Source organism: Pelodiscus sinensis, chromosome 32 (assembly GCF_049634645.1).
Source record: "Pelodiscus sinensis isolate JC-2024 chromosome 32, ASM4963464v1, whole genome shotgun sequence".
NCBI classification, from domain to species: Eukaryota; Metazoa; Chordata; order Testudines; family Trionychidae; genus Pelodiscus; species Pelodiscus sinensis.
Window position 1 is genome coordinate 12,723,419 of NC_134742.1, and position 23,594 is coordinate 12,747,012.

The 23,594-nt window shown below is 52.5% G+C and overlaps 2 protein-coding genes across 10 annotated transcripts; both read left to right on the forward strand.

Moving 5' to 3' along the window:
* Positions 1-1,871: 1,871 nt before the first annotated feature.
* On the forward strand, positions 1,872-11,913 carry LOC142823285 (uncharacterized). 7 transcript variants are annotated; one of them, XM_075914161.1, is made up of 5 exons: positions 1,897-2,024; positions 4,779-4,834; positions 5,728-6,051; positions 8,059-8,157; positions 9,902-11,913. In XM_075914161.1, the coding sequence occupies exons 3-5, from the start codon at positions 5,826-5,828 to the stop codon at positions 10,117-10,119; spliced, it is 543 nt and encodes a 180-aa protein (XP_075770276.1). In that variant the 5' UTR covers positions 1,897-2,024; positions 4,779-4,834; positions 5,728-5,825; the 3' UTR covers positions 10,120-11,913. The 7 variants fall into 7 exon arrangements, with proteins under 7 accessions (XP_075770273.1, XP_075770276.1, XP_075770274.1 ...); XM_075914162.1 differs by lacking the exon at positions 1,897-2,024 and adding an exon at positions 2,031-3,399; XM_075914158.1 differs by lacking the exon at positions 4,779-4,834 and having other exon boundaries at positions 1,872-2,024.
* A 2,525-nt stretch (positions 11,914-14,438) lies between these two features.
* LOC142823286 (uncharacterized) lies at positions 14,439-23,124 on the forward strand. 3 transcript variants are annotated; one of them, XM_075914166.1, is made up of 4 exons: positions 14,439-14,586; positions 17,062-17,385; positions 19,412-19,510; positions 21,718-23,124. In XM_075914166.1, the coding sequence occupies exons 2-4, from the start codon at positions 17,160-17,162 to the stop codon at positions 21,981-21,983; spliced, it is 591 nt and encodes a 196-aa protein (XP_075770281.1). In that variant the 5' UTR covers positions 14,439-14,586; positions 17,062-17,159; the 3' UTR covers positions 21,984-23,124. The 3 variants fall into 3 exon arrangements, with proteins under 3 accessions (XP_075770281.1, XP_075770280.1, XP_075770279.1); XM_075914164.1 differs by lacking the exon at positions 14,439-14,586 and adding an exon at positions 15,428-15,581; XM_075914165.1 differs by lacking the exons at positions 14,439-14,586; positions 19,412-19,510 and adding an exon at positions 15,351-15,581.
* The last annotated feature ends 470 nt before the right edge of the window (positions 23,125-23,594 follow it).

The window sequence follows — 23,594 nt, forward strand, 5'->3', positions numbered from 1 at the left end:
TGGCCATTCTAGCCATTGGGTTTTCTTGCGCAAGAAATTAACTTGGCTGTCTACATTGGCCCTTTTGTGCAAGAATACTTGCGTAAGAGGGCTTATCCCTGAGTGGGAGCATCGGAGTATTTGCGCAAGAACCACTGATTTTGTACAGTACAAAGTCAGTGTTCTTGCGCAAATACTCGCGGCCAGTGTAGACAGGCGGCAAGATTTTGCACAAAATCTTGCCAGTCTAGACGCACCCTAACTGTCTGTGGTATATCATCTGACTTTTTGGTTTTCCTGTTTTTATTTTTAATTTCTAAACAGCTTTCATGAGTCATTTTTATAGCTTTCTTTTAGAGCACTGCTTCTTCTTAATCTCTTTGGCATTGTTATTTCTTAAGCTTAACCAATAAACAAAAATTATTTCTCCTCTTTAAAAGGCAACAGACAAAACAAAAGTTATGATTAATCATTTTTATTGTATTTCGTTTTCTCATATGTTCTGTTAAAATTGAACACCCACAGGCTATGTCTACCCTGCAGGCTTCTTGTGCAAGAACTGTTTTACACAAGAGTTCTTGTGCAAAAGGTCTTCCACAAGAGAGTGTCCACACTGCCATGTGCTTTTGCGCAAGAGCATCCATGGCACTGTGGATGGATGCTCTCGCACAAGAAAGCTCTGATGGCCATTTTAGCCATAGAGCTTTATTGCGCAAGAAACCCTTGTTGCCTGTCTACACTGCCTTCTTGTGGAAGAGCTCTTGCACAAGAGGGCTTATCCCTCATGGGGAGAGGAATAACTTTTGCGCAAGAAGCCCTGTTTTCCAATGCTTTACTGTAAATTTACTTGCACAAGAATACACGTGCAGTGTAGACGCTCTGCAGGGTTTTTGCTTAAGAACAGTTGTTCTTGAGCAAAAAGCCTGAAGTGAAGACATAGCCCCATTGTATTTTAAATGTATTGCCCGGGAAATATGACAAATCCTGCAGGTGAAGAACGGCTGTTTTAGAGCTTTGTGCTGAAAACTCTGGAGGCAGAATAAATTTTGTTATGTGCACCAGGGCCTGTGTGGATGTGCACCACCAGGAGAAACCCAAAACTTAGCTGTTGGCTCTGCTAATCAGCAGGGCAGCATTGAAATTTCTCCTCGGTGGCTGCTCAAGAGCCCAGCTTGCAGAGAACACCAGTCTCTGGCTGGCACCATTCACGGGGGCAGATGAGGTGGCCATAATGGTCTAGCTATTAAGAGTCCTGCCTGTAAATGAACCAGCCATTCGAAGAAGGCAGAGGTGGGGGGGTACAAGGGAAGGAGGCAGACAGGGGCACTAGTATGTGTGGCTGCAGAGAGTGCAGGAAGGGGACTGCCCAGAAGGGTGGGTGGGGATGTGGGGGGCACCCCATTTAGCAATTAAATTTTTGGGTGGATGAGGGTCGGTCCATCTTCCAAGTGCCACCACCAGTCACCTGTGTTGCCACAGGCACATTGGCAAGAGGATTCACACAAACCTTTCCCTAGCCAGCAACATGTGGGGGTGAGTGTGGGGGGGCGGGGAGAATTACTGGCAGCTCCCATCTTGGCGCTGAGAGGGGAGTGCTGCCCAATGGTTAGCGCGGTGGTTTCACCCGGGGATCGGGCCCACTGATTCCAACACCGCTACGGCCAGTTTACACGCGCCTCTGTGCGGGAGCGAATTCGGTTCGGAGCAGCTGGCTCTGAGCCTAATGAGACCAGCTGGGGCTCCCGCCAGCCCTGCCGGTTCCCGCGCGTTATGCTAATCCCAGTTAGTTCGCTCCACTCTGTATTCAGAAACGTCATACACCGCCCTGCGCGGTGTCCAATCAGGGGAGAGTATGCAAATAGCAGCCAATCAGCGCCCGCCTAGCGAGGCATGGCTAAATCCCGCGTTTTGGGTTTTCTAGCTGCCTAGGGGCGCGTGGAGCCTGGCTGGGAATATGGGTCCAGAGACCCCAGGATGCTCGTGGGGGCAGATGGGGGAGGGGGTCACCTGCAGGGGATGCTGCAGAGAAGGAGTCCTTGGAGCAGGTAAGCTGCGAACTTCCCTTGTAGCAGTGCCCTGGGAGGTCCCTTTCTCTAGCCTCCCCCCAGCTTCTTAGAGAGGCTGCTCTGGGCACAAGGCGTTGCTTAGACAGACCTGCAAGGAGAAGCAAACCTCTGCTCGGGGAAGGGGCTGAGGTCTAGTGGTTAGAGCTGCCTGGGGCATAGGGAGAATCGCCCTGGCTCTGGGCGTGGGGGGAGGCGGCTAGGGCAGGAAACAACAGCTGACTTGGGGAAAAACGTGTCTGAAAAAGGCTGCCTCAGGGGTGGTGCCAGGGGACAGATGGGGGAGCCCTCCCCTTCTGGAGTTAAAATCTGGGGGATCATGGATGTTCATGACCCAAAATCTGGGTGGGGTAGGGGAGCTGTTGCCATTCGCTCCCCCCTCCCCAAGAGTCACCCCCACCCAACCCCTTTCCTCCAAACACACTTCTTGCTCTTTGAGGCCCTTTCCAGCTGTCCCCCCCCGTGGCCTTGGTGTTTGGAGCAACTCTCTGCCCAGCCCTGCTGATCCAGAGTGAGCTGCGCCACCCCTGCGGATGCGCTTGCTAGCTTTGAGGATCCGACGTGGAGCCCGATGTCTTGGCCGGGCAGCGAGAGGGGGATCTGGACACACAGGGGCACCGTGCTGCCCGACCCGTTCGGCAGCACTCCGGAGGCTACCGCTGTTGTGAACTAGCCATGCTAGTCGGACACCAGGGCCGGAAGTGAATTATCGCTTTTGCAGATCCAATTTTTTTGCTCCGGACTTGTAGCTGTCTCGGCCTCTCTCCACACGGCCCTGCCGCCTGCATAACCGGATTCTCTGCCAGCCTGTGTGGGCGCGCCGGTCCGCTCCGGATTTGTGTCTAGCTCCGGCATATTTCAGAAACTTCAGAAGGGGAGCCGAGTTAGTCTGTAACAGGAAAAACTTTAAAACCAACACATGGTTCTGGTAGCACTTTAGAGACTCACAACACGTCGATAGGATCGTGCGCTTTCGTGGGCACAGCCCACTTCTCCAGATGACTGGCTGTGCCCACGAAGGCTGGCGCTCCCATCTCCATGTTTTGTGAGTCTCTAAAGTGCTTCCAGACTTTTTGGCATAGTTCAGTCGTCCTGCCGTCTCTTCCGCCTCCGCACCGGTAGGTCGGCGCGACCGTCAGCTGGCGCCTCGCGTCAGCCAATCGGGTGGCAAGTGCATGACATGTGGCCTTTATGCTTTCCCGGGAAATTCAAGCTCCCTGTTGCAAAACATTTCCGCCAATTCTTGCCGGGAAAGGAAGCCCGGAGCCACTGCATTTAGGACTCATGTGGGAACTCAAGATGTTATGGCTTTTTCTTGGGTTACTGAGGCTGAGTGCAGGGTCTGGAGAGGTGGCAGGTAAGCTGGGGGGGGAATGGGGGATGGAGGCTGGGATGGGGGGGGAATAAATGATCCATGCCTCCATGTCTGCTGATAGGGAGAACCACCAGGGTCAGCTCAAGTAACGACCCCCTGCCCTCCCGGCAGTCCTCCCCCAAAACGGTACCCCCCCCCCAGCGGCTCCTAAGGAGACCACACCGCATGTGTGTGGGGGGTGGGCAAGTAGATAAAACAAAGCCCCACATTCCCTGTAAAATCAGGTCCCCCCGTAGCTCCCAGCTGTTTCTTCACTCCCAGAGGGCTGCTCCATGGGAAGGAGTAATGGGGGGGGAGGAATGTGACCCCCATATGTTCCCCCGTGTGTGGGGGGGTGGCACGTCCTTGGCCAGCCTGGGGTGCCCTGTGCTGGTGTGTAAGTGACCACAGGCTCGAATGGGGAAAGGGCTAAGTGTTGGGTTCATAGGAAATGGGGGGGGGAGGGGAATCCTTATTTCCCTATGCAGGGGGGGTGGAATTCCCCCCCTCCTGGTGGGGGTGGGGGTAGCAGGTTGCTAGGGATGGCTGGAGAGGACTGGATGGAGAGGGGGTCTCCCTCTTGCTGTGGGGGAAGTAGGGAGTAGAGGGGTGTGTGTGTGGAGGATGGAGATTTTTGAGGGGGGGTGACAGGGAGTTAGAGGCCTGGAGGGGGGTGTCCCCTTCCCCCCCCAAACACAGAGGCTGTGTCTAGACTGGCCAGTTATTCCGGAAAATCAGCCGCTTTTCCGGAAAAACTTGCCAGCTGTCTACACTGGCCGCTTGAATTTCCACAGGAACACTGACGATCTCATGGAAGATCGTCAGTGTTCTTGCGGAAATACTATGCTGCTCCCGTTCGGGCAAAAGGGCCAGTGTAGACAGCTCAGATTTGTTTTGCGCAAAAAAGCCCCGATTGCGAAAATGGCGATCGGGGCTTTTTTGCGGAAAAGCGCGTCTAGATTGGCCACGGACGCTTTCCCGCAAACAGTGCTTTTGTAGAAAAGCGTCCGTGCCAATTGAGATGCTCTGTTCCGAAACTGCTTTTAACGGAAAACGTTTCCGTTAAAAGCCTTTCCGGAAAATCATGCCAGTCTAGTCGCAGCTAGACTGTTACAGGGTCAGAACATAAGGAACTGGGTCTGCACAGGAGTCGGCTGGGGGGGGTGGGCCAGCAAGAAATGATCTGCAGGCTGGCAGGGCTACCCACAGTCTTGGGGATGGTAGGGGTGTGTGAGTGAGTGACTCGAGGGTAAAGAATGTGTGTGGGGGCGGATCCAAAGCCCTGGTTGGGGCATGGAGGCGGGAAAGGGGTGGTATCAGGTACGGGGAGGGGTAAGATACGTTGGTGTCTCTTAGCCATATTGACCCTTGCCTCTTGCCAGACTTTTTCTTCAGTGCTGAGCTGCGTGGGGGATCTTTGAAGTGTTGCCCAGGCACGGTACGGAGCCGTGTTCCTTCTAATCTTTCCCACCCAATGTGCGGAATACATTTTGTTGCATGCACGGAGGCACGTGTGAATATGCACCACATGTAGACACACAAACCTAGCTGTGAGGGGGGGCTTTGGAATCTCTCCTGGGGGGCTGCACACACCCACAGCTGCCAGGGCACGCTGCTCCTGAGTCTTCTCTCTGTGGCAACATGATTGCATGAGGCAGGAATCAGGATCTGCCACTTTGGTCCTTAATTATCATTGGGTGGGGCTGCATTGGGATCTCTTTGTCAGCACTCTAGCCATAACAGGGCACGTCTCGCAGCAGACCCGCCCTCCCCTTGCCCAGCTCCTAGAGGAAGGGATGAGAATAATTGCCCCGCTATTTTCATCCTGGGTTCACTGTACGCAGCTCTGCTGGTGCCCTAGAGTTCTCCTGGGCTCAGCTAAACCCAGACCTCACTGGGATCACCCCTCCCCCCAGCTTTTGCCAAATCCCCTTAACTCTGCCCTATGTTCCCGCTACGAGCCATGCCCAGGCTCTGCCCCCTTCTGCTCTGCTGCTGCCCCTCTGTCCTGATCTTTAGTCCCCGCTTCTTCCTGCAAGCTCTGGGCTCCCAACCCCTCCTCGGAGCCCTGCTGATGCCTCTCAGCCCTGCCCCACAGCCCCTACATCTGTTCCAGCCCAGAGCTGCCCCCCACGACTCTGCTCAGTCCCGACCTGGAGCTCTCTGCCCACCCCTTTCTGTTGTCCCTGCCCTGCGCTACCTCCCCTGCACCCAGCTTTGGTGCTGCTCCCCAGTCCGGAGCTGCGGCTCCCCGTCTTTCCAGATGAAGCCATCTGCTGCCACAAGAGCCTTTTAGGAACCACTTGTCGCTCATTCCCCTTTTCCTTCTAGGGCCTGGAGCTTGTCCCCTCTACGACCTGTCGGTGCCGGAAGGCTCCTCGGGGCACCTTGAAATTAACATAACCGAGAAATTACCTGTTCTGTGTAAGATGCAAAGCGCTGTCGCAGCCACAGACGGCTCTAGCTGCACACCCCTCATGGTGCTAGCCAACAAAGAAGCCCCGGGGTACTTCAACAGCACGTTCGAGGGGCGCATGAATCTAACCACCCATGGTGTTACAGTGAAGAAGGCAGAGAAATGGCTGGCCGGCCAGTACCGAGTGGATACATCCCTTCATGAAACCTGCCTGGCTCGTATCAACCTGACAGTGCCGGGTAAGTGTCCAAGGTGACTTGCCTCAAAGCTTATGACCAGCGGGATTCCAGTCCCACGCAGAACTAGCCACTTGACCACAGACGGTTTGTGTAACGACAGTCAAGTCACTTAGCCCTACATATGTGTGGGAGTGGCATCTCAGAAGGCTGTCAATCGCAGTGAACTCGCCTGATTAACTAAAAAGATTAATGATGATTAATCGCAGCCTTGATTCACTGCTAAACAATAAAATACCAATTGAAATGTATTAAATATTTTTGGATTTAAAACAAACAAAAGGAAGTTTTCTTCACACAGTAAACAGTTAACTTGTGGAACTGCTTGCTGGGGGATGCTGAGACCAGGACTTGAGCAAGATTCAAAAAAGACCTAGATACATTTTATGGGGATTCGGTCCACCAATGGCTACTAGCCAGGATGGGTAGGAATGGTGTTCCTAACCTCTGTTTGTAAGGAGAGGGATCAGTTGATTGTTTTTGTACATTTTTGCAATGGCACAGAATACAAAGTGTACAGCGCTCCCTTTATATTGTTATGGCACGTATTTGCACTGAAAAAAAGAGAAATCGTGTTTCTCAGTTTACCTCATCCACACAGTGTAATAAAATGTGTTTCTTTAGCATGAAAGTGCAACTTACAGTTTTTTCCTTTTCCTTCCCTTTTAAAAAAGACACTCATGGCTGCTTTTCATTTATTTAAAAAAAAAGTTACTTTAGAGACCCAAGTAACTCCGGGTACTTCTGCTAGCGTTTAAGATAAATCGATACAAAGTAAACACCGTGCACTTTTTATTTTGTGACTGGGAGATTCCTCATGATTTTCTTTTAATCGCTAGACAGCCCTCATGAGCAATTCCCAGGGATGTCACTGGGAGCTGCCCTTCTAGCCTAGAAGTCCCTGAGATCCTTGTAGGCAGCTGGGAGACTTTCTTGGAGGCAGATTGGTCCGGCGGGTGTGGTGCTGGATTGGGATTTGGAAGCCTGGCCTGATTTCACAGCTCCTCCTGAGGGGATCTGAGACAAGTTCCCGCCCATCCATACAGCGAGAGGGTGAAACTGACCTCCTCTGTCAAACACTTGGACAGCGATGGGTGATGAGGACTGTGTACTTGCACAGAGCTCCCTCGGTGTCTCCTTTCTCTTCGGGAGGAAAGATGGCCTTCTGTTTGGTTCGCTTGGTTGGGCCTCAGGAGACCCAGCATCCATTTCTAGCTCTGCCACAGACTGTGTGTGTGACCTTGTCCCAGTCACTTAGCCCTGGATTGGAGAAGATAGCTAGGAACTGCTGCATGCAATGACACAGCCCAAAACTGATTTCGGGGGCCTGTCTCTCTTTCTGAAGGCCTTTGGAGTCATTTCCCACTCAGCTTTTCCACTTGCTGCCCCAGCTCTGCTCCTGGCCGCAGCTGGGCTCCCAGACGCCAGCCCGTCTCCTGCTTGGCTCCCAGCTGGTCCCCACTCACACCTGCCGGAGCTCCGCTGCTGAACCACAGATGTAGCTAGGCCAGAGAGTCCCAAACCGGAGGGGTTACGTCCCTTCAAGCTCAACAAGTCCTGAACGTGCTGGCAGGCTCCACCGCTCTCGAGCAAGGCCCCTGCTTCCCTTTAGATTGGAATTGCTGAATTCCCTTCGGTGGGTCACCTCCTGCGATCAGGGCTGGCTTAGCCCTGAACCTGTCCAGTCTAACAGACACCCTGGTACAGGCCTTCCCCATCCCAAGGAGATATTGGGAGGGTGAAGACCCTAAGAGGGCTGGGAGGTGCACGGTCCCACTTTTCACTAGAGGGGGTGGTTTGCGTCTTCACATGGCTGAGCAGTTTTAAAATCCAGACTGGCCGACTTTCAAGAAAAATCCATCAAAATACAACATTCTAGCTCTCCCATCAGATATGGGCTGGACACGGGAATCCTTGGGTGATGTTCTCCTGCCTGGGTTATACAGGCGCCAGGTCAGACCCGCCAATCTAATGGTGCCTTATAATCTGTGACTTTCTGTTTGCCTGCAGATCCCATCTCAGAGCTCCCCGCTGCCAGAGACGAGATGGTCAATCTGACTGGAGAGGGAAGTAGCAACGGGACACTTACTAACAGCTCTGCAGCGCGGGGTAGGTGTTCATGACCCGGATCCGTTCTCAGGACCCTGTAGGATGGCACCACAGCGTGTTAGTGCCTGGTCCTTTTCCCTGCAGAGCGCCTGTGTTTTCCCCCAGTGAGTGCTAGCGACTCAGCACCGAGGGGCCGTTGGCTGGAGCCCCGAGACGCCCTTTTGTTGTTTGTTTTGTCACCTTTGAGGGGAGTCATGGGGGGGTTTGTTTGATCCCCACGGTGAAACGGGTGGTCAAGTGCCACCCCTGGAGCACGGGGCCGGTTCTGCCCCCGGAAGGGGTGTGGCCTCAAGCAGAGGAGGCGGGTCTGTGAGGGCAGCCAGCCCTCTGCCACGCCCGGAATGTAGTGTCCTCCTCCCCCTCCACACCCGGCGTGCGCTCTAGCAGCAATTCCGAGGGACCTGGGGCAACTGAGAATTGACGATTCCCCGTTATTCAGCTCTGGGGAGGCCACGCCTGGAGTCTTGCGTCCAGTTCTGGCCCCTCCGCTTCAGAAGGGGTGTGGGCACATTGGAGAGGGTCTAGTGGAGGACGACAAAATGAGGAGGGGGCTGGAGCACGTGCCCTACGAAGGGCGGCCGTATGACAAAGCACCCCTGCTCCCCACACCGCCCGTCCCAGCCCCGCTCCCCGGCAGGCGCTTGTGGGCTGGCTGCGAGGCTCTCGCTGGCCAGAGATGTCCCCATAGACTGTCGAGAGCCCACCTGAGCTCTAACCACTAGGGGCTGCCATCTTGGTCCTTCTCCAAAAGGGCCTGAGCTGAGCCTAGTCACGTCACGTCAGGACAAATCACGAGTAGAGGGAGGCGCCTCATCACGGCTTCCTCCTCGGCTTTCCCGAACGCCTGCCTTGGGCAGCTCCCACCTCGCATGCTAGCTCCCGCGAACCTCTTTTCTTGGGGGTTGCATGGGGAGCCAGGGTGCTGCGCTCTGAGGTGGCCGGGCGCCACAATACTCAGCTTCCCTCCCCCTTTGGCTCCTGCCCCGGGGACTTAGTGTTCAAACTTTTCCCTCATCCACCGAGGCTGAGCAAACCCCAGGAAAAGTCAAGCGTTTCCCCTCATCACAGGACTCCGGGAGCTGGGGCTTTAAGGAAAGCACCGAATATCACAAGAGGCTGCCACACAGGGGTCCCCTGGCTCTCGTTGGAATGACTCTCATGCTCCTGTGTTACTTGACTTGAGTGAAGGGCGAAGACCCCACCGTGCTAGGAGATGTACAAATGCAGATTTTTTTTGTCCCCCAAACTAGGTTGTGATCCTCAGTCAGGCTCACTTTAAAATACTTATCTGCCCCCACTCCTATCATGTTAGCATCTGCCTGTCTCCCATGCAACCCCCCAGCATCCCCTGGGATAGGGCCGAGTGACTATCCACCATGCACGGCCGGGGAATTGAGGTTGGGAGCAAAGTTCCTTGTGAACTGGGGCCTTGGGCGGCCACTCAGGAGAGATTTCATTGCTGCCTGGTTGACTAGCAGAGCGCCTTCAGCTAAGTTTGTGAGTCTGTAGGTGGTGCACATCCGCACATGCCCTGGTGCCCATAAAATTTATTCTGCACATGGATAGAGAAAAATCTGCCCGGGGTGGAAAGATGAGAGGGAACATTGGTTGGGATGAGGACTTACTAATAGAGCAGAGAACTGAACCCTGCTCTCTGAAGTCCCTGGCGAGGGGGCACATATCTGACCATCCGCCTGCTCCTATGTGCATCTAACCTAAGTTTTCTCCTGGGTTTACTTTCCAGAGCCAAGGAGCCGCTATGGCTTGTGGGCCTCGCTGGTGCTGTTGCTCTTATTGCTGCTGTATCTTATGTACACTAGAAATGTAGGGGGAGCAGGGGCAGAAACCCAGCGCTGTTGTGAAGAGGAAGGGAGCTTGAACCCAGCTGGTGTCATGGAGCAGGAACCCAATGGAGAGGCTCCCAAAGACATCCCATTGAATGATGAGGCAACAAAGCCCTGAGGACTAATTTGGCTGCCCCAAAGCCAAGGGCCCCCCTGAAGATTTGAACCCCTGGATTTCATACTTCGCGTCTACTTCAAGTCGATGTTTTTGCTGTGGGGGTTGTGATACTTTGCAGCACCTGGCGAGAGGCTGGCGGAAAAGTCCCGGAAAGGGAGGGTTGCCCGATAGTTTCACCAAAAATACCGAATACGGCAGGCCAAAAATTGGCTTAGGAGGAAAAAAAATGGGGACCAAACTTGTTGAGCAAAAAACTGGCTCGGCTCCTTTAAATTCCATCACACTTCCCCCCCGCCCCTCATTCCCTCACCCCAACCAGATGTGGCGGGGAAAGATGGTCCCAGGTGGCCTTCTGTGTCCGGAATACATGCCCAGTGTTTTCTGGGCTTTTTTACCGGAAAGAAGGCGCAAATACTGGCCACCTTACGGAAAAGATTTACAAATTCTGTGAAACGAACAGCTCCCAAGTGTTATAACGAAGGTGTATCGAGTGTATCAGGACACTCTGGTTTGCATAAGTTAGTCATTTAGCTTTAAGATGAAGGCTCTAATTAAGTGCACAATAATGAGAGTTTACTTTTAGAAAAGCACTGATGATTTTACATGAGATCGTCAGTGCTTTTCCGGAAATTCAAGCGGCCAGTGTAGACAGCTGGCAAGTTATTCCGGAAAAGCGGCTGATTTTCTGGAATAACTGGCCAGTGTAGACACAGCCTTGGTGTTTATAGACTCAGCTTTCCCTTGATATATTTTTTATCCTCAACCTTTTCTTGTCCCATCCCTGCCTCCCAATATTCCCTTCTTCTACCCCCTTCCCTTCTCTATTTATTTTGGTCCTAGACATACAGCACTACGGTCATCTGAAGAAGTGGGCTGTGCCCACGAAAGCTCATGATCCTAGCTACATGTTTTGTTAGTCTATAAAGTGCTACTAAGCTATTGGTATTTTCAGTTTACCTGTACAGACTGGCATGATTTTCTGCAAATGCTTTTAACGGAAAAGTTTTTCCATTAAAAGCATTTGCAGAAAAGAGCGTCTAGATTGGCACAGATGCTTTTCCACAAAATCACTTTTTTTGCGGAAAAGCGTCTGTGCCAATCTTTCTTGCGCAAAACCGTGTCTAGCCCCGATCGCCATTTTCGCCATGGGGGCTTTTTTTGCGCAAAACAGTTTTTTATCTGTCTACGCTGGCCCTTTTGCGCAAATACATTTCCGGAAAAGGGCTTTTGCCCGAACGGGAACGTCAAAGCATTTGCGCAAGAAGCACTGATTTTGGACAGTAGAACGTCAGAGCGTTTGCGCAAAATCAAGCAGCCAGTGTAGACAGCTGGCAAGTTTTTGGGCAAAAGCAGCTGCTTTTGAGGAAAAACTTGCCAGTCTAGACGCAGCCAGGCCTGTGTATAACACCCACAAGCTGAGACAGGAGCCGGTGGAGGGTTTTGTGGAAAAGCAGAGTCTGTGAGGAAAGAACAGAGCAGCCCAAATTGATCTTTCTCGCTGTTATTTAAGAGTGTCTGGGTCTGCCTGTCAGTGACGTTGGCTGCCTGCTGGCCAGGGGACATTAAATGTTAGTCTTAAGTTAATGTATTTTAATTTGTGAATATGATCACAGTTTTTCAGATGTGTATATACAAGTTTTATATGTCACAGTGTAGGAAGGATGGGGTTAAATTGTCTCCCTGGCACTCGGGGCCTGTGTGTACAGAGGATCTCTGTGCATGTTATATAACTCCTGTATTTCCTGCGTGTGTTAATATCCTATGTCGTTTTTTTAAATGTTGTTGATTATCTCCTTTCAGTTGTCATGGACTGTGTTATATTTTCCTTTGTTCTATAAAAGCCTTTCTTGCTTTATGAAATACTTTGTAACCACCTTTTCCTTTTAAATCCTTGTTTAAAAGCGGTTTATGCTATTTTCATCTTCAGAGGGGCTTCTTCCCGGAAATTTAAAAAAAAAATAGAGATATACCTATCTTCTAGAACTGGAAGGGGCCTTGAAAAGTCATGGGAGCTGGACTGGGCAGTGAGAAGCCCCAGAGAGCAGGAAGCGCCCCAAGAGGCACCCCCGAGCGGTCGTCTGTCATTGGATGAGTCCCTGGGGCTAAACAGCACCCCCAAGATGTGGGGGTGGCAAAATCCAAGCAGGGGGCAAATCAGGTGGAGGCCGGGGCAGTGACATGGAGCCATCTACAACCCTAGAGAAGCTGGACCCATGTGAACAAATCAGGTTTTCCCAGAGCCAAAGGCAAGGCCCTACCTCAGCACCAAAGCCGGCAGGCCCTACCCCTGCAGTGGGGGGCAGTCCTTACAGGCAGGAACAGTGTGAAAGATTTCAGGGACCTGCAGGACAAGCTGCTCAACGGGTGCCCACAGGGCTCTGCAGTGGGAGATGGGGATGTTAAGGACTCGTCGACTATCCGCTAAGCAAATGCTTCTTCGATAGTCGGTCACCTCGTCAATTTCCTCCCCACCCCTGTTGCTGCCTCTGTCCAATAAAGATAACAAAGGGGAGAGGGGCAATTCAAAGTGGCAGGGGGGAATCAGCCGTTCCTGTCTGAACTGCACAGAGCTCTGCCCCAGCAGCACCCCACACGTCTCTGCAGGATCCCCCCTCTCTGGTCAGAGGTGGAGGGACACAGCAGCTGGCTAAAAGAATTATAGAATACTAGGACTGGAAGGGACCTCGAGAGGTCATCGAGTCCAGCCCCCTGCCCTCACAGCAGGACCAAATACTGTCTAGACCATCCCTGATAGACATTTATCTAACCTGCTCTTAAATATCTCCAGAGATGGAGATTCCACCTCATCCATAGGCAACTTGGTCCAGTGTTTAACCACCCTGACAGGTAGGAACTTTTTCCTAATGTCCAACCTAAACCTCCCTTGTTGCAGTTTAAGCCCATTGCTTCTTGTTCTAGCCTCGAAAGCCAAGATGAACAAGTTTTCTCTTTTCTCCTTCTGACACCCTTTTAGATACCTGAAAATGGCTCTCATGTCCCCCTCAGCCTTCTCTTTTTCTAAACTAAACAAGCCCAGTTCTTTCAGTTTTCCTTCATAGGTTATGTTCTCTTGTTGCTCTTCTCTGGACGTTCTCCAATTTCTCCATTTGTTTCTTGAAATGCGGTGCCCAGAACTGGACACAATCTTCCAACTGAGGCCTAATCATCGCAAAGTAGAGTGGAAAAATGATTTCTCGTGTCTTGCTCACAACACGCCTGTTAATGCAGCCCAGAATCATGTTTGCTTTTTTTGCAACAGCATCATACTGTTGACTCATATTTAGCTTGCGGTCCACTATAACCCCTAGATCCCTTTCTGCCATACTCCTTCCTAGACAGTCGCTTCCCAGTCTGTATGTGTGAAACTGATTGTCCCTTGCTAAGTGGAACACTTTGCATTTGTCCTTATTAAACTTGCATCTGACGAAGTGGGTCTTTGCCCACGAAAACTTATGCTCCAACACTTCAGTTAGTCTACAAGGTGCCACAGGACTCCTCGCCGCTTTTGCAGATTCAGACTAACACGGCTACCTCTCTGATACTAAACTTCATCTTGTTCACTTCACACCATTTCTCCGATTTGTCCAGATCATTTTGAATTATGACCCTATCCTCCAAAGCCGTTGCCACCCCTCTCAGCTTGGTATCATCTGCAAATTTCATAAGCATCCTCTCTATGCCAATCTCTAAATTGTTGATGAAGATATTGAACGGAACCGGTCCCAAAACAGACCCCTGCGGAACCCCACTTGTTCTACCTTTCCAGCAGGATTGTGAACTGTTAATAACTACTCTCTGGGAACGGTTATCCAGCCAGGTATGCACCCATCTTATAGTAGCCCCATCTAAGTTGTATTTGCTTACTTTATTGATAAGAATACCATGCCAGACGGTATCAAATGCCTTACTAAAGTCTAGGTATACCACATCCAGCTTCTCCCTTATCCGCAAGGCTCATTATCCTATCAAAGAAAGCTATCAGATTGGTTTGACATGATTTGTTCTTTACAAATCCATGCTGGCTGTTCCCTATCACCTTACTCGCTTCCAAGTGTTTACAGATGATTTCCTTAATTACTTGCTCCATTATCTTCCCTGGCACAGAACTTAAACCGACTGGTCTGTTTAACAAGGAACCAGCCGGAACTCCTCCCAGCCCTGCAGGTTCCCGCGCCTTATGCTAATTCCTGTTATGTCGCAACACTCTGTTGTCTCAAAACTTGATACTCCGCTCTATGCGGTGTCCAATCAGGGGAGAGGATGCAAATAGGAACCAATCAGCGCCCGCCTAGCGAGGCATGGTTAAATCCCGCGTTTTGGGTTCTTTATCCACCTAGGGGCGCGTGGTGCCTGGCTGGGAATATGGGGCGTCCAGAGCCCCCCGGGGTGCTCGTGCCCAGAGGGGGGCGGATGGGGAAGGGGGAGTCGCCTGCAGGGGATGCTGCAGAGAAGGGATCCTTGGAGCAGGTAAGCTGCGAACTTCCCCTGGAGCAGTGCCCTGGGAGGGTCCCTTTCTCTAGCCTCCCCCCAGCTCCTTAGAGCGGCTGCTCTGGGCACTGGGAGCTTCTTAGACAGGCCTGCAAGGAGAAGCAAACCTCTGCTCGGGGAAGGGGCTGGCGCCTAGTGGTTGGAGCTGCCGGGGGAGACCCCCAGATGCCCTGTGCTGGAAACAGGCTGCTCCCGCGGGTGGGTTGGTTTCTGCAAACACGGGCGGACCCCGGAGCGGTGGTGCCGGCTGGGGACAGAGGCGGGGGGCGATTGCTGGGGGCAGAGCGCTGCACGGATCAGACAGGATCGGGGCCCGGGTGTGCAAAACTCCTGACCTCGCTGGGTGTTTGCAAGGCGAGGAGCGCCCCCGGCCACCGTGGATGGGAGATCGGTGTCGGGGAACGGGGCCGGATGGAGGCATCCAGGGCACCCCCCGTTAGGTATTAAATCTGGGGTGCATGGGGGGGGTGCATGACCAAACATCTGGGGGGAATGGGGCTGCTCCCAGGCTCCCCCCTAAGAGCCTCCCTGCTCCCCACCCAGCTCCCCGGGAGCTTGGGCCAAGCTCCGGTGTAAAGTTGGCTCCTTGTTGCAACCCAGTCCCGGGTCCCTCTCCGCAACTCAGGGTCCCCCAAACCCGCCCAAGCGGGCCGCGGGATCCGCCCGGGAGCAGATTTCCTGTCGCTCCCCATCCGGAGGCGAGGGGCTGGCTCCCTCCTGGATCCGCCCATCCCTGGGCTGGCCCTGGAGCCACGTCCCGCCTGCAAATGAATCACATGGGAGCTTTCCCGGGAAATGCGAATGCTGCAGCCATATTGGGTGGATTTCACGGGGATCCCGACCCACGAGCTGTTTGTCCCGCGGAGGACGCCGGTGGCAGGTGCCGGGGGGCACAGTAAGGCCGATGAGGGGATTCAAGCTACTGATCCTTCTTGTGTCGCCCTGGCTGCCTGTGTTTTCCCTTCCCGTGGCAGGTGAGGGGGGAGGGGGGACGGGGCTTGGGACCAGGAAGCCTGAACAGGATGGAGGAAAGTGCTGGGTTTGCATAGGGGAGTGTGTGTATCTGTCTGTCTGTCTGTCTGGAGGGGAGCTGCAGGGTGGAATAGATGGGGGGGTAGATAAGCAGTGTTCCCTGTAAACTGCCCCCCATGTGGCCCCTCAGCAGAGAAGCAGAACGCCCCTAGCTCGGTTTTCTGGTTTTCCTAGTGGTGCACATTCACACATGCCCAGTGCGCATAGCAAAATTTATTCTGCACATGGGTGGGGGAAAAAAATCGGCACTTGAATGCAAAAGATTAGAGGACACAGTGGCAGGAAGTAGAGAGGGGTGTGTGCGGAGGGCAGAGATTACCCCCTGATTGATTTGGGGAGAGTAGGGAGATAGAGGCTCAGCGGAGGGTGCTTCCCCCACTGTTATGGGGAGAAGGCTGGGTGAGAAGATAAGGGGCTGGATCTATGTATGGCAGTGCGGGGAGAGGGGGAGGACAGCAAGAGATGATCTGAGTGAGCGGGCAGGGCTAGCATTGCTGATGGTAAGGGGGTGAATGAGTGAATCAAGGCAAATGCAGCTTGTGTAAGGTAGGACCTATAGCACAAACTGCAGTACCAGGGCAGGAAATGGGGGGGGGGGGGGGGTGAGTGTCCTGTAGGGGGAGAGGTAAGTTATGCAGATGCCTCTTAGCCTCCTTTACCCTTGGGTCATGCTCCCTGCCCTCTCCACTCTGTATATTCAAATCCAGATTTTGTTTTCAAAGCTGAGCTGCATCGGGGATCTTTGAAGTGTTGCCCAGGGATGGCGCTGAGCCAGGCTCCTGCTAATCTTTTCCAGCCACGTGCGGAATACATTTTGTCACGCGCGCCGAGGCTGGTGTGAATGTGCACCACATATAGAAACACAAACCCAGCTGTGGGCTCTCTGCTAATCAGCTGTGGGAATTATACATCTCTCCTGGGGGAGGGTGGGAGCACACGCCCACAGCTTCCAGGGAACGCGGGTGCTGCGTCTTCTCTCTGGGGCCAGACTCACTCCTCCCGCCGGCTTTGCCAAATCCCCTTAACCCTGCCCCATGTTCACTCTGCTCTTCCACCCCCAGCCTCCACCCCCTTCTGCTCTGCTGCTGTCCTGCTCTTCAGTCCCTGCCTCTTCCTGCAAACCCTGGTCTCCCCATCCCTCCTCAGAGTCCTGCTGATGCCCCTCAGCCCTGCCCCACAGCCCCCACATCTGTTCCAGCCCAGAGCTGCCTCCCACGGCTCTGCTACTGCCCCTCCGTCCCGACCTGCAGCTCTCTGCCTACCCCTTTCTGTTGGCCCTGCCCTGCGCTAGCTCCCCCGCCCCTGGTTTTAGTGCTGTTCCCCGATCCGGAGCTGCAGCTCCCCTACTTTCCAGATGAAGCCGTTTGCTTCTCCCAGAGCCATTTAGGAACCACTTGTCGCTCATTCCCCTTTTTCTTCTAGGGCCTGGAGCCTGTCCCCTCTATGACCTGTCGGTGCCGGAAGGCTCCTCGGGAAGCGTTAGAATTAACATAATCGAGGAATCCTCTTGTCTGTGTAAGATGCAAAGTGCCGTCGCGGCCACGGACCGCTCGGACTGCACACCCGTCATGGTGCTAGCCAACAAAGATTCCCTGAGGTACTTAAACAGCACGTTCAAAGGGCGGATGAATCTTACCACCCTCGGTGTTACAGTGAAAAAGGCAGAGAAATGGCTGGCCGGCCAGTACCGAGTCGATACATCCCTTCAGGGAACCTGCTTGGCTCGTATCAACCTGACAGTGCCGGGTAAGTGTCCAAGGTGACTTGCCTCAAAGCTTATGACCAGCGGGATTCTGGTCCCACGCAGAACTAACCACTTGGCCACAGACGGTTTGTGTAACGAAAGTCAAGTCACTTAGCCCTTCATACGTGTGGGAGTGGCATATCATAAGGCTGTCAATCGCAGTGAACTCGCCTGATTAACTAAAAAGATTAAAGATGATTAATTGCAGCCTTAACTCACTGCTAAATATAAGACACCAATTGAAATGTATTAAATATTTTTGGATTTAAAACAAAAGGAAGTTTTTTTTTTTCACACAGTAAACAGTCAACTTGTGGAACTGCTTGCTGGGGGATGTTGAGAAGACTAGGACTTGAGCAAGATTCAAAAAAGCAGTAGATAAACGCATGGAGATTTGGTCCATCAATGGCTATTAGCCAGGATGGGTAGGAATGGTGTCTGTAGCCTCTGTTTGTCAGGAGAGGTTATCAGTTGATGATGAATGTTTTTTGTACTTTTTTTTTTTAATGGCATAGAGTACAAAGTGTAGAGCACTCACTTCGTATTTTTGAGACATATTTGCACTGTAAAAAAGAGAAATTGTGTTTTCCAGTTTACCTCATCCACACAGTGTCATGAAATTTGTTTTTTTTAGCATGAAAGTGCAACTTACAATTTTTTCCTTTCCTTTTAAAAAAGAAACTCCTTGAAATACAGCATGTCCGCTTTCCGTTTATTTTAAAAAAAGTTACTTTATAGACCCAAGTAACTCCGGGTACTTCTGCTAGTGTTTAAGATAAATCGATACAAAGTAAGCACTGTGCACTTTTTATTTTGTAAGCAGGGGATTCCTCAGGATTTTCTTTTAATTGCTAGACAGCCCTCATGAGCAATTCCCAGGGATGTTACTTGGGGCTGCCTTTCTAGCCTAGAAGTCCCTTGTAGGCAGCCGGGAGACTTTCTTGGAGGCAGATTGGTTCAGCGGGTGAGGTGCTGGATTGGATTTGGAAGCCTGGCCTGATTTCACACCTCTTCCTGAGGAGATCTGAGGCAAGTCCCCACCTGTCAGTACAGCGGGAGGGTGATACTGACGTCCTCTGTCAAATGGTAGGACTGCAATGGGTGAGAAGGACTGTGTACTTGCACTGGGCTGTTCATGGCTGCGTCGGTGTCTCCTTCTTCTTTGCGAGGAAAGACGGCCTTCTGCTTGGTTCGCTGGCTTGAGCCTCAGGAGACGCAGCGTCCATTTCTAGTTCTGCCACAGACTGTGTGTGTGACCTTGTCCCAGTCACTTAGCCCTGGATTGGAGAAGATAGCTAGGAACTGCTGCATGCAATGTCACAGCCCCAAACTGATTTCGGGGGCCTGTCTCTCTTTCTGAAGGCCTTTGGGGACTAAGCCCACCCACCTGCTGCCCCAGCTCCGCTCCTGGCCCCAACTGGGCTCCCAGACATCATCCCCTCAACTGCTTGGCTCCCAGCTGGTTCCCACTCACACCTGCTGGAGCTCCGCTGCTGGACCACGGCTGTAGCTAGGCCAGAGAGTCCCAGACCAGAGGGGTTATGTCTCTTCCAGCTTAACAAGCCCCTAATGTGCTGGCAGATTCCACTTTCTCTCAAGCAAGCCCCCTACTTCCCTTTAGATTGGAATCGCCGAATTCCCTTTGGTGGGTCTCCTCCTGCGATCAGGGCTGGCTTAGCCCTGAACCTCTCCAGTCTAACAGCCGGCTGCCCTGGTACAGGCCTTCCCCATCCCAGGGAGATGTTGGGAGGATGAAGACCCTAAGAGGGCTGGGAGGTGCACGGTCCCACTTCTCGCGAGAGGGGGTGGTTTGCGTCTTCACATCGCTGAGCAGTTTTAAAATCCAGACTGGCCGACTTTCAAAAAAAAAAAAATCCATCAAAATACAACGTTCTAGCTCGCCCATCAGATATGGGCTGGACACGGGAATCCTTGGGTGATGTTCTCCTGCCTGGGTTATACAGGCGCCAGGTCAGACCCGCCGATCTAATGGTGCCTTTTAATCTGTGACCTCCTGTTTGCCTGCAGATCCCATCTCAGAGCTCCCCGCTGCCAGAGACGAGATGGTCAATCTGACTGGAGAGGGAAGTAGCAACAGGACACTTACCAACAGCTCTGCAGCGCGGGGTAGGTGTTCGTGACCCGGATCCGTTCTCAGGACCCTGTGGGATGCCACCGCAGCGTGTTAGTGCCTGGTCCTTTTCCCTGCAGAGCGCCTGTGTTTTCCCCCAGTGAGTGCTAGCGACTCAGCACCGAGGGGCCGTTGGCTGTAGCCCCGAGACGCCCTTTTGTTGTTTGTTTTGTCACCTTTAAGGGCAGTTGTGTGAGACTTTGATTGATCCTCGCGGTGGAACGGGGGGGGGGGGGGTAAAGTGCCCCCCCGGGGGAAGGGACCAGCTCTGCCCCTGTAAGGGGTGTGGCCTCTAGCAGAGGAGGCGGGGCTGGTGGGGGCAGCCAGCCCTCCGCGCTACCCAGTCTGTAGTGTCCTCTTCCCCCACCAGTCCTCAGAGCTGTGGGGAGCACCCGGCGTGCGCTCTAGCAGCAATTCAGTGGGACCTGTGCAACTGATCTAGAGAAGTGATTATTCCTCTCTCTTCGGCGCTGGGGAGGCCATGCACGGGCTATGTCTACACTGCGCTGGTTTTGCGCAAAACCCCGGGCCGGAAAAATGGCAGCTCATTCGGCATGCAAATGAGATGCGTCGCTAGTCCACGCACGGCCTCATTTGCATATTGCTTGCGCCAAACCAGCGCGGTGTAGACATAGCCCTGGAGTCTTGTGTCCACTTCTGGGCCCCGCACTACCGGGGAGGTGGAGAAATTGGAGAGGGTCCAGCGGAGGGCCACCAAAACGAGGAGGGGGCTGGCGCACATGCCCTACGAGGGGCAGCCGTATGACTATGCAGCCTTGTTCACCACCCAGCCCGGGAGCTGGGCCGGCACTTGCCAGTGAGCCCGTCCCAACCCCGCTGCCCGGCAGGAGCCTGTGGACTGACCGGGAGGCTCCCGTGGGCCAGCGATGCTGTAGTTAACCCCCCCGTGCTCTAACCACTAGGGACTGCCATCTTGGGCCATCTCCAAAAGGGCCTGAGCTGAGCCTCGTCACGTCTCTCCGGAATCACAAGTGGAGGGAGGCGCCTAGTCGCGGCCTCCTCCTCGGCTTTCCTAGCCGGCTTCCTTAGGCAGCCTCCCGCCTCGCACACTGGCCTTGGACAGTCCCCCCTCACACGCTGGCTCCCGTGAATCCCTTTTTAGGGGCTCCGTGAGTTGTGTGGGGAGCCAGGGCCCTGTGACCTGCGGTGGCTGGGGGCCACGATACTCCGCTTCCATCCCCCTTTGGCTCCTGCCCCCGGGGCCGAGTGTTCAAACTTTTCCCACAGCCACCCGGGCTAGAAACCGGCCCTGAGCAAACCCCAGTAAAAGCCGGGAGTCTCCTCTCATCACAGGACTCCGGGAGCTGGGGCTTTAAGGAAAGTGGCACATATCACAAGAGGCCTCCACACAGGGCTCTCATCTGTCTGTCTCCCATACGGCCTCCCAGCATCCCCCGGAATAGGGCAGGGTGACCCACCATGCACAGCTGAGGAATCGATGCTCTTTTTTTTTTTTTTTTTTTATGAGCCCTGTCTTGAAAAATTCAGTCAGCGAACCCAGGCTATGAGGGGTCAGGCATCCCTGGTTCGTTGCCTGCATCCTGTGTGTGTGTTGTCATGGAAATTTCCCTGCAAAAATCCTAGCCGGAAATGTAGCTGTTTTTTAAATCTGTTTTTACGACTGTATTTATCTTTGTTCCTCCCTCCCCTGTCCCTCTTGCGTGTGACTCTATTTCTATACAGCTTGTGGGCTGTATTGTACAGGATGTGTCTCGTTTATCTTTGCACAGTGACCTCTGCTGCTGGTGTGATTGCGATACACAGAATAATAAAAATCACACCTAATTGAATTTTTTTTTTAACTTGTGAGTTTCCTCAGCTTCAGAACAGCCAGACTGGGTCAGTTCCATCTAGCCTGGAGAGATTCCAGTGCCGCCCAGAGGATTAGCACACTGCTTACAGTTAGGTTTGTTTCGACTGGTGGTGCACATTGGCACATGTCTTGGTGCACCAAACACAATTATTCCGCACACCGATAGGAAAAATGTCCTTACAAAGATGGAAAAGAGTAGAGGGAAACTTGGTACAGAGTGGGACTTACAAGTAGAGCAGAAAATTGAATCCTGCTCTCCCAATCCATAGGTGAGTGTGCTAACCATTGGGCTATCCTTCCGCTCTTAGTTCAGTTGTATCTAACATGAGACTTCTCCTGTTTTTGTTTTTGTTTTGTTTTTTTCCCCAGAGCCAAGGAGGCACTATGGCGTGTGGGCCTCACTGGGGTTTGTTGCTGCTTTTAGTGCTCTTGGACTTTACGTCTTCTGGAAACGTCGGGGAGAAGGACTGGAAACCTGTAATCCTGGCGAAGAACGGTTCTCGGGTTTACCTGTTAGCATGCTGGCCAGCATCTCGCAGCTGCCCGAAGCTGGATCCCAAGGATGCAACCCCGAGGCCAGCGAAGCGATCCCTCTGAATGGGGAGACAACACAGCCAAATGGCCACGTTTCCTGAAGGTGGTTTGAGTCTGGAGGTGACTTCTCCCTGCCGGGCTGTTTAAGGCTGTGGTCTGGGCTTTGGAAGTCCCGGTTTTAAGGCTTGGCTCTTCTGCTGACTCCCTGTCTGACTTCGGGTGTGTTGCTCAGGATTTCAGCTCTGGATGGGGGGGCCTGGCTGTGAGTCCCAAGGCCTGGTGTGAAAGTAATTTAAAATTTCTTACAGGCACAGTCCGATTGCAGTCTGGGTCCCTGCCAGTTCTTTCCATAGCTTCCTGCTAGAGGCTCATGCAACTGCCTATCTAGGAGCTGAAGCCTTCTGAAAACCCATCAATCTGCCATACTGTGCCTCAGTTTCCCATATTTAAAAGGTGCTGCTCTTCCATGTCACTTGTAAGCACTTTTGGCACAGTGTGTGCACACATGAGTGTGCTCCCATCACTCTGACTGTAATATTACAAGCGAGGCTATGAATCTGACACAGATGCTCCAGGTTTTTGCATGAGCCTCTCCACGACTTCTTGAAAACTTTAGTAAATCAATTCATCTGGGCAGTAGGGGTCCGGCACTCCTGCTTGATTGCCCACTTCCAGTCTGTGCGTTTTCATGAATAGGGTTGCCAGGTGTCCGGGATTGGCCCCAACAGTCCGGTATTTGCATCTTCTGTCCGGTTTAAAAAAAAAACCCAGAAAATATCAGACATGTATTTTCTGCTTTTCTGTGTCCGGTATTTTCTGTTTTTCTCGGACAGAAGGCTGTGTCTGGTGGGAGGTGGGTGAGTGTGGGGATTTAAAGGCATCATGACCTTTTTGTGTGTGTGTGTGTGTGTGTGTGTGTGTGTGCGCAGTGTTTTTTGTTTTTGTGCTTTTTCTTGCTCAACCAATTTTCTTCCTGCCATATTTAGTATTTTTTGTGAAACTATCTGGCAACCCTATAATCATGAACACACCCAGGCTGAAACCATAGTTGTGATTTTAGTCAGTTTTCAAATTTGTTTTTACGACTACTTATCTTTAGTGCCTGCCTCTGCTGTCCCTCTTGATGTGGGTGATGAGATATCTTGTGAGCTGTGTTGTAGCGAGTGTGTCTCCTTAGCACAGTGGCCTCTGCTGACAGAGTGATTATAACACACAGAATAATAAAAATCACATCTGTCTGAATTTTTTTTTAACTTCAGAGGGGGAGCTGAGTAAGTCTGAAACCGGGGAAAAACTGAAAAAACAACCAACAGTCCTCCAGCACCTTAGAAACTAACAAAACATGCCCCTTTCTTCAGATCTTTGTATGCTCTAACGCTCTGGGGAACGAGGGTTGACACTCACTCTGTGGGGTCTTGAAGGCAAACCTCTCCCCTACATGTGGTTAGACTCCCATGCCCGCTTCTGCGTTCAGGAAAAAATATTGGCCAAGCTCCACCCACTTTAACCACACCACATTCGCCACCACTTAGCAGAGTGCGTGCAGATGGCTCCCAGCCACTAGGTGGCAGTATTGCACACGTTTGTAATCTGTTAACCGAGGGGTCAAGTAATCTTCTGGATACGAGTGTAACGGAAGACCTACGAGAAGGCGCTAAAGTGGCTTAAACTTAATTCAAGTCCACTGTTTGCAATGCTAGAAGTTCAGGCCT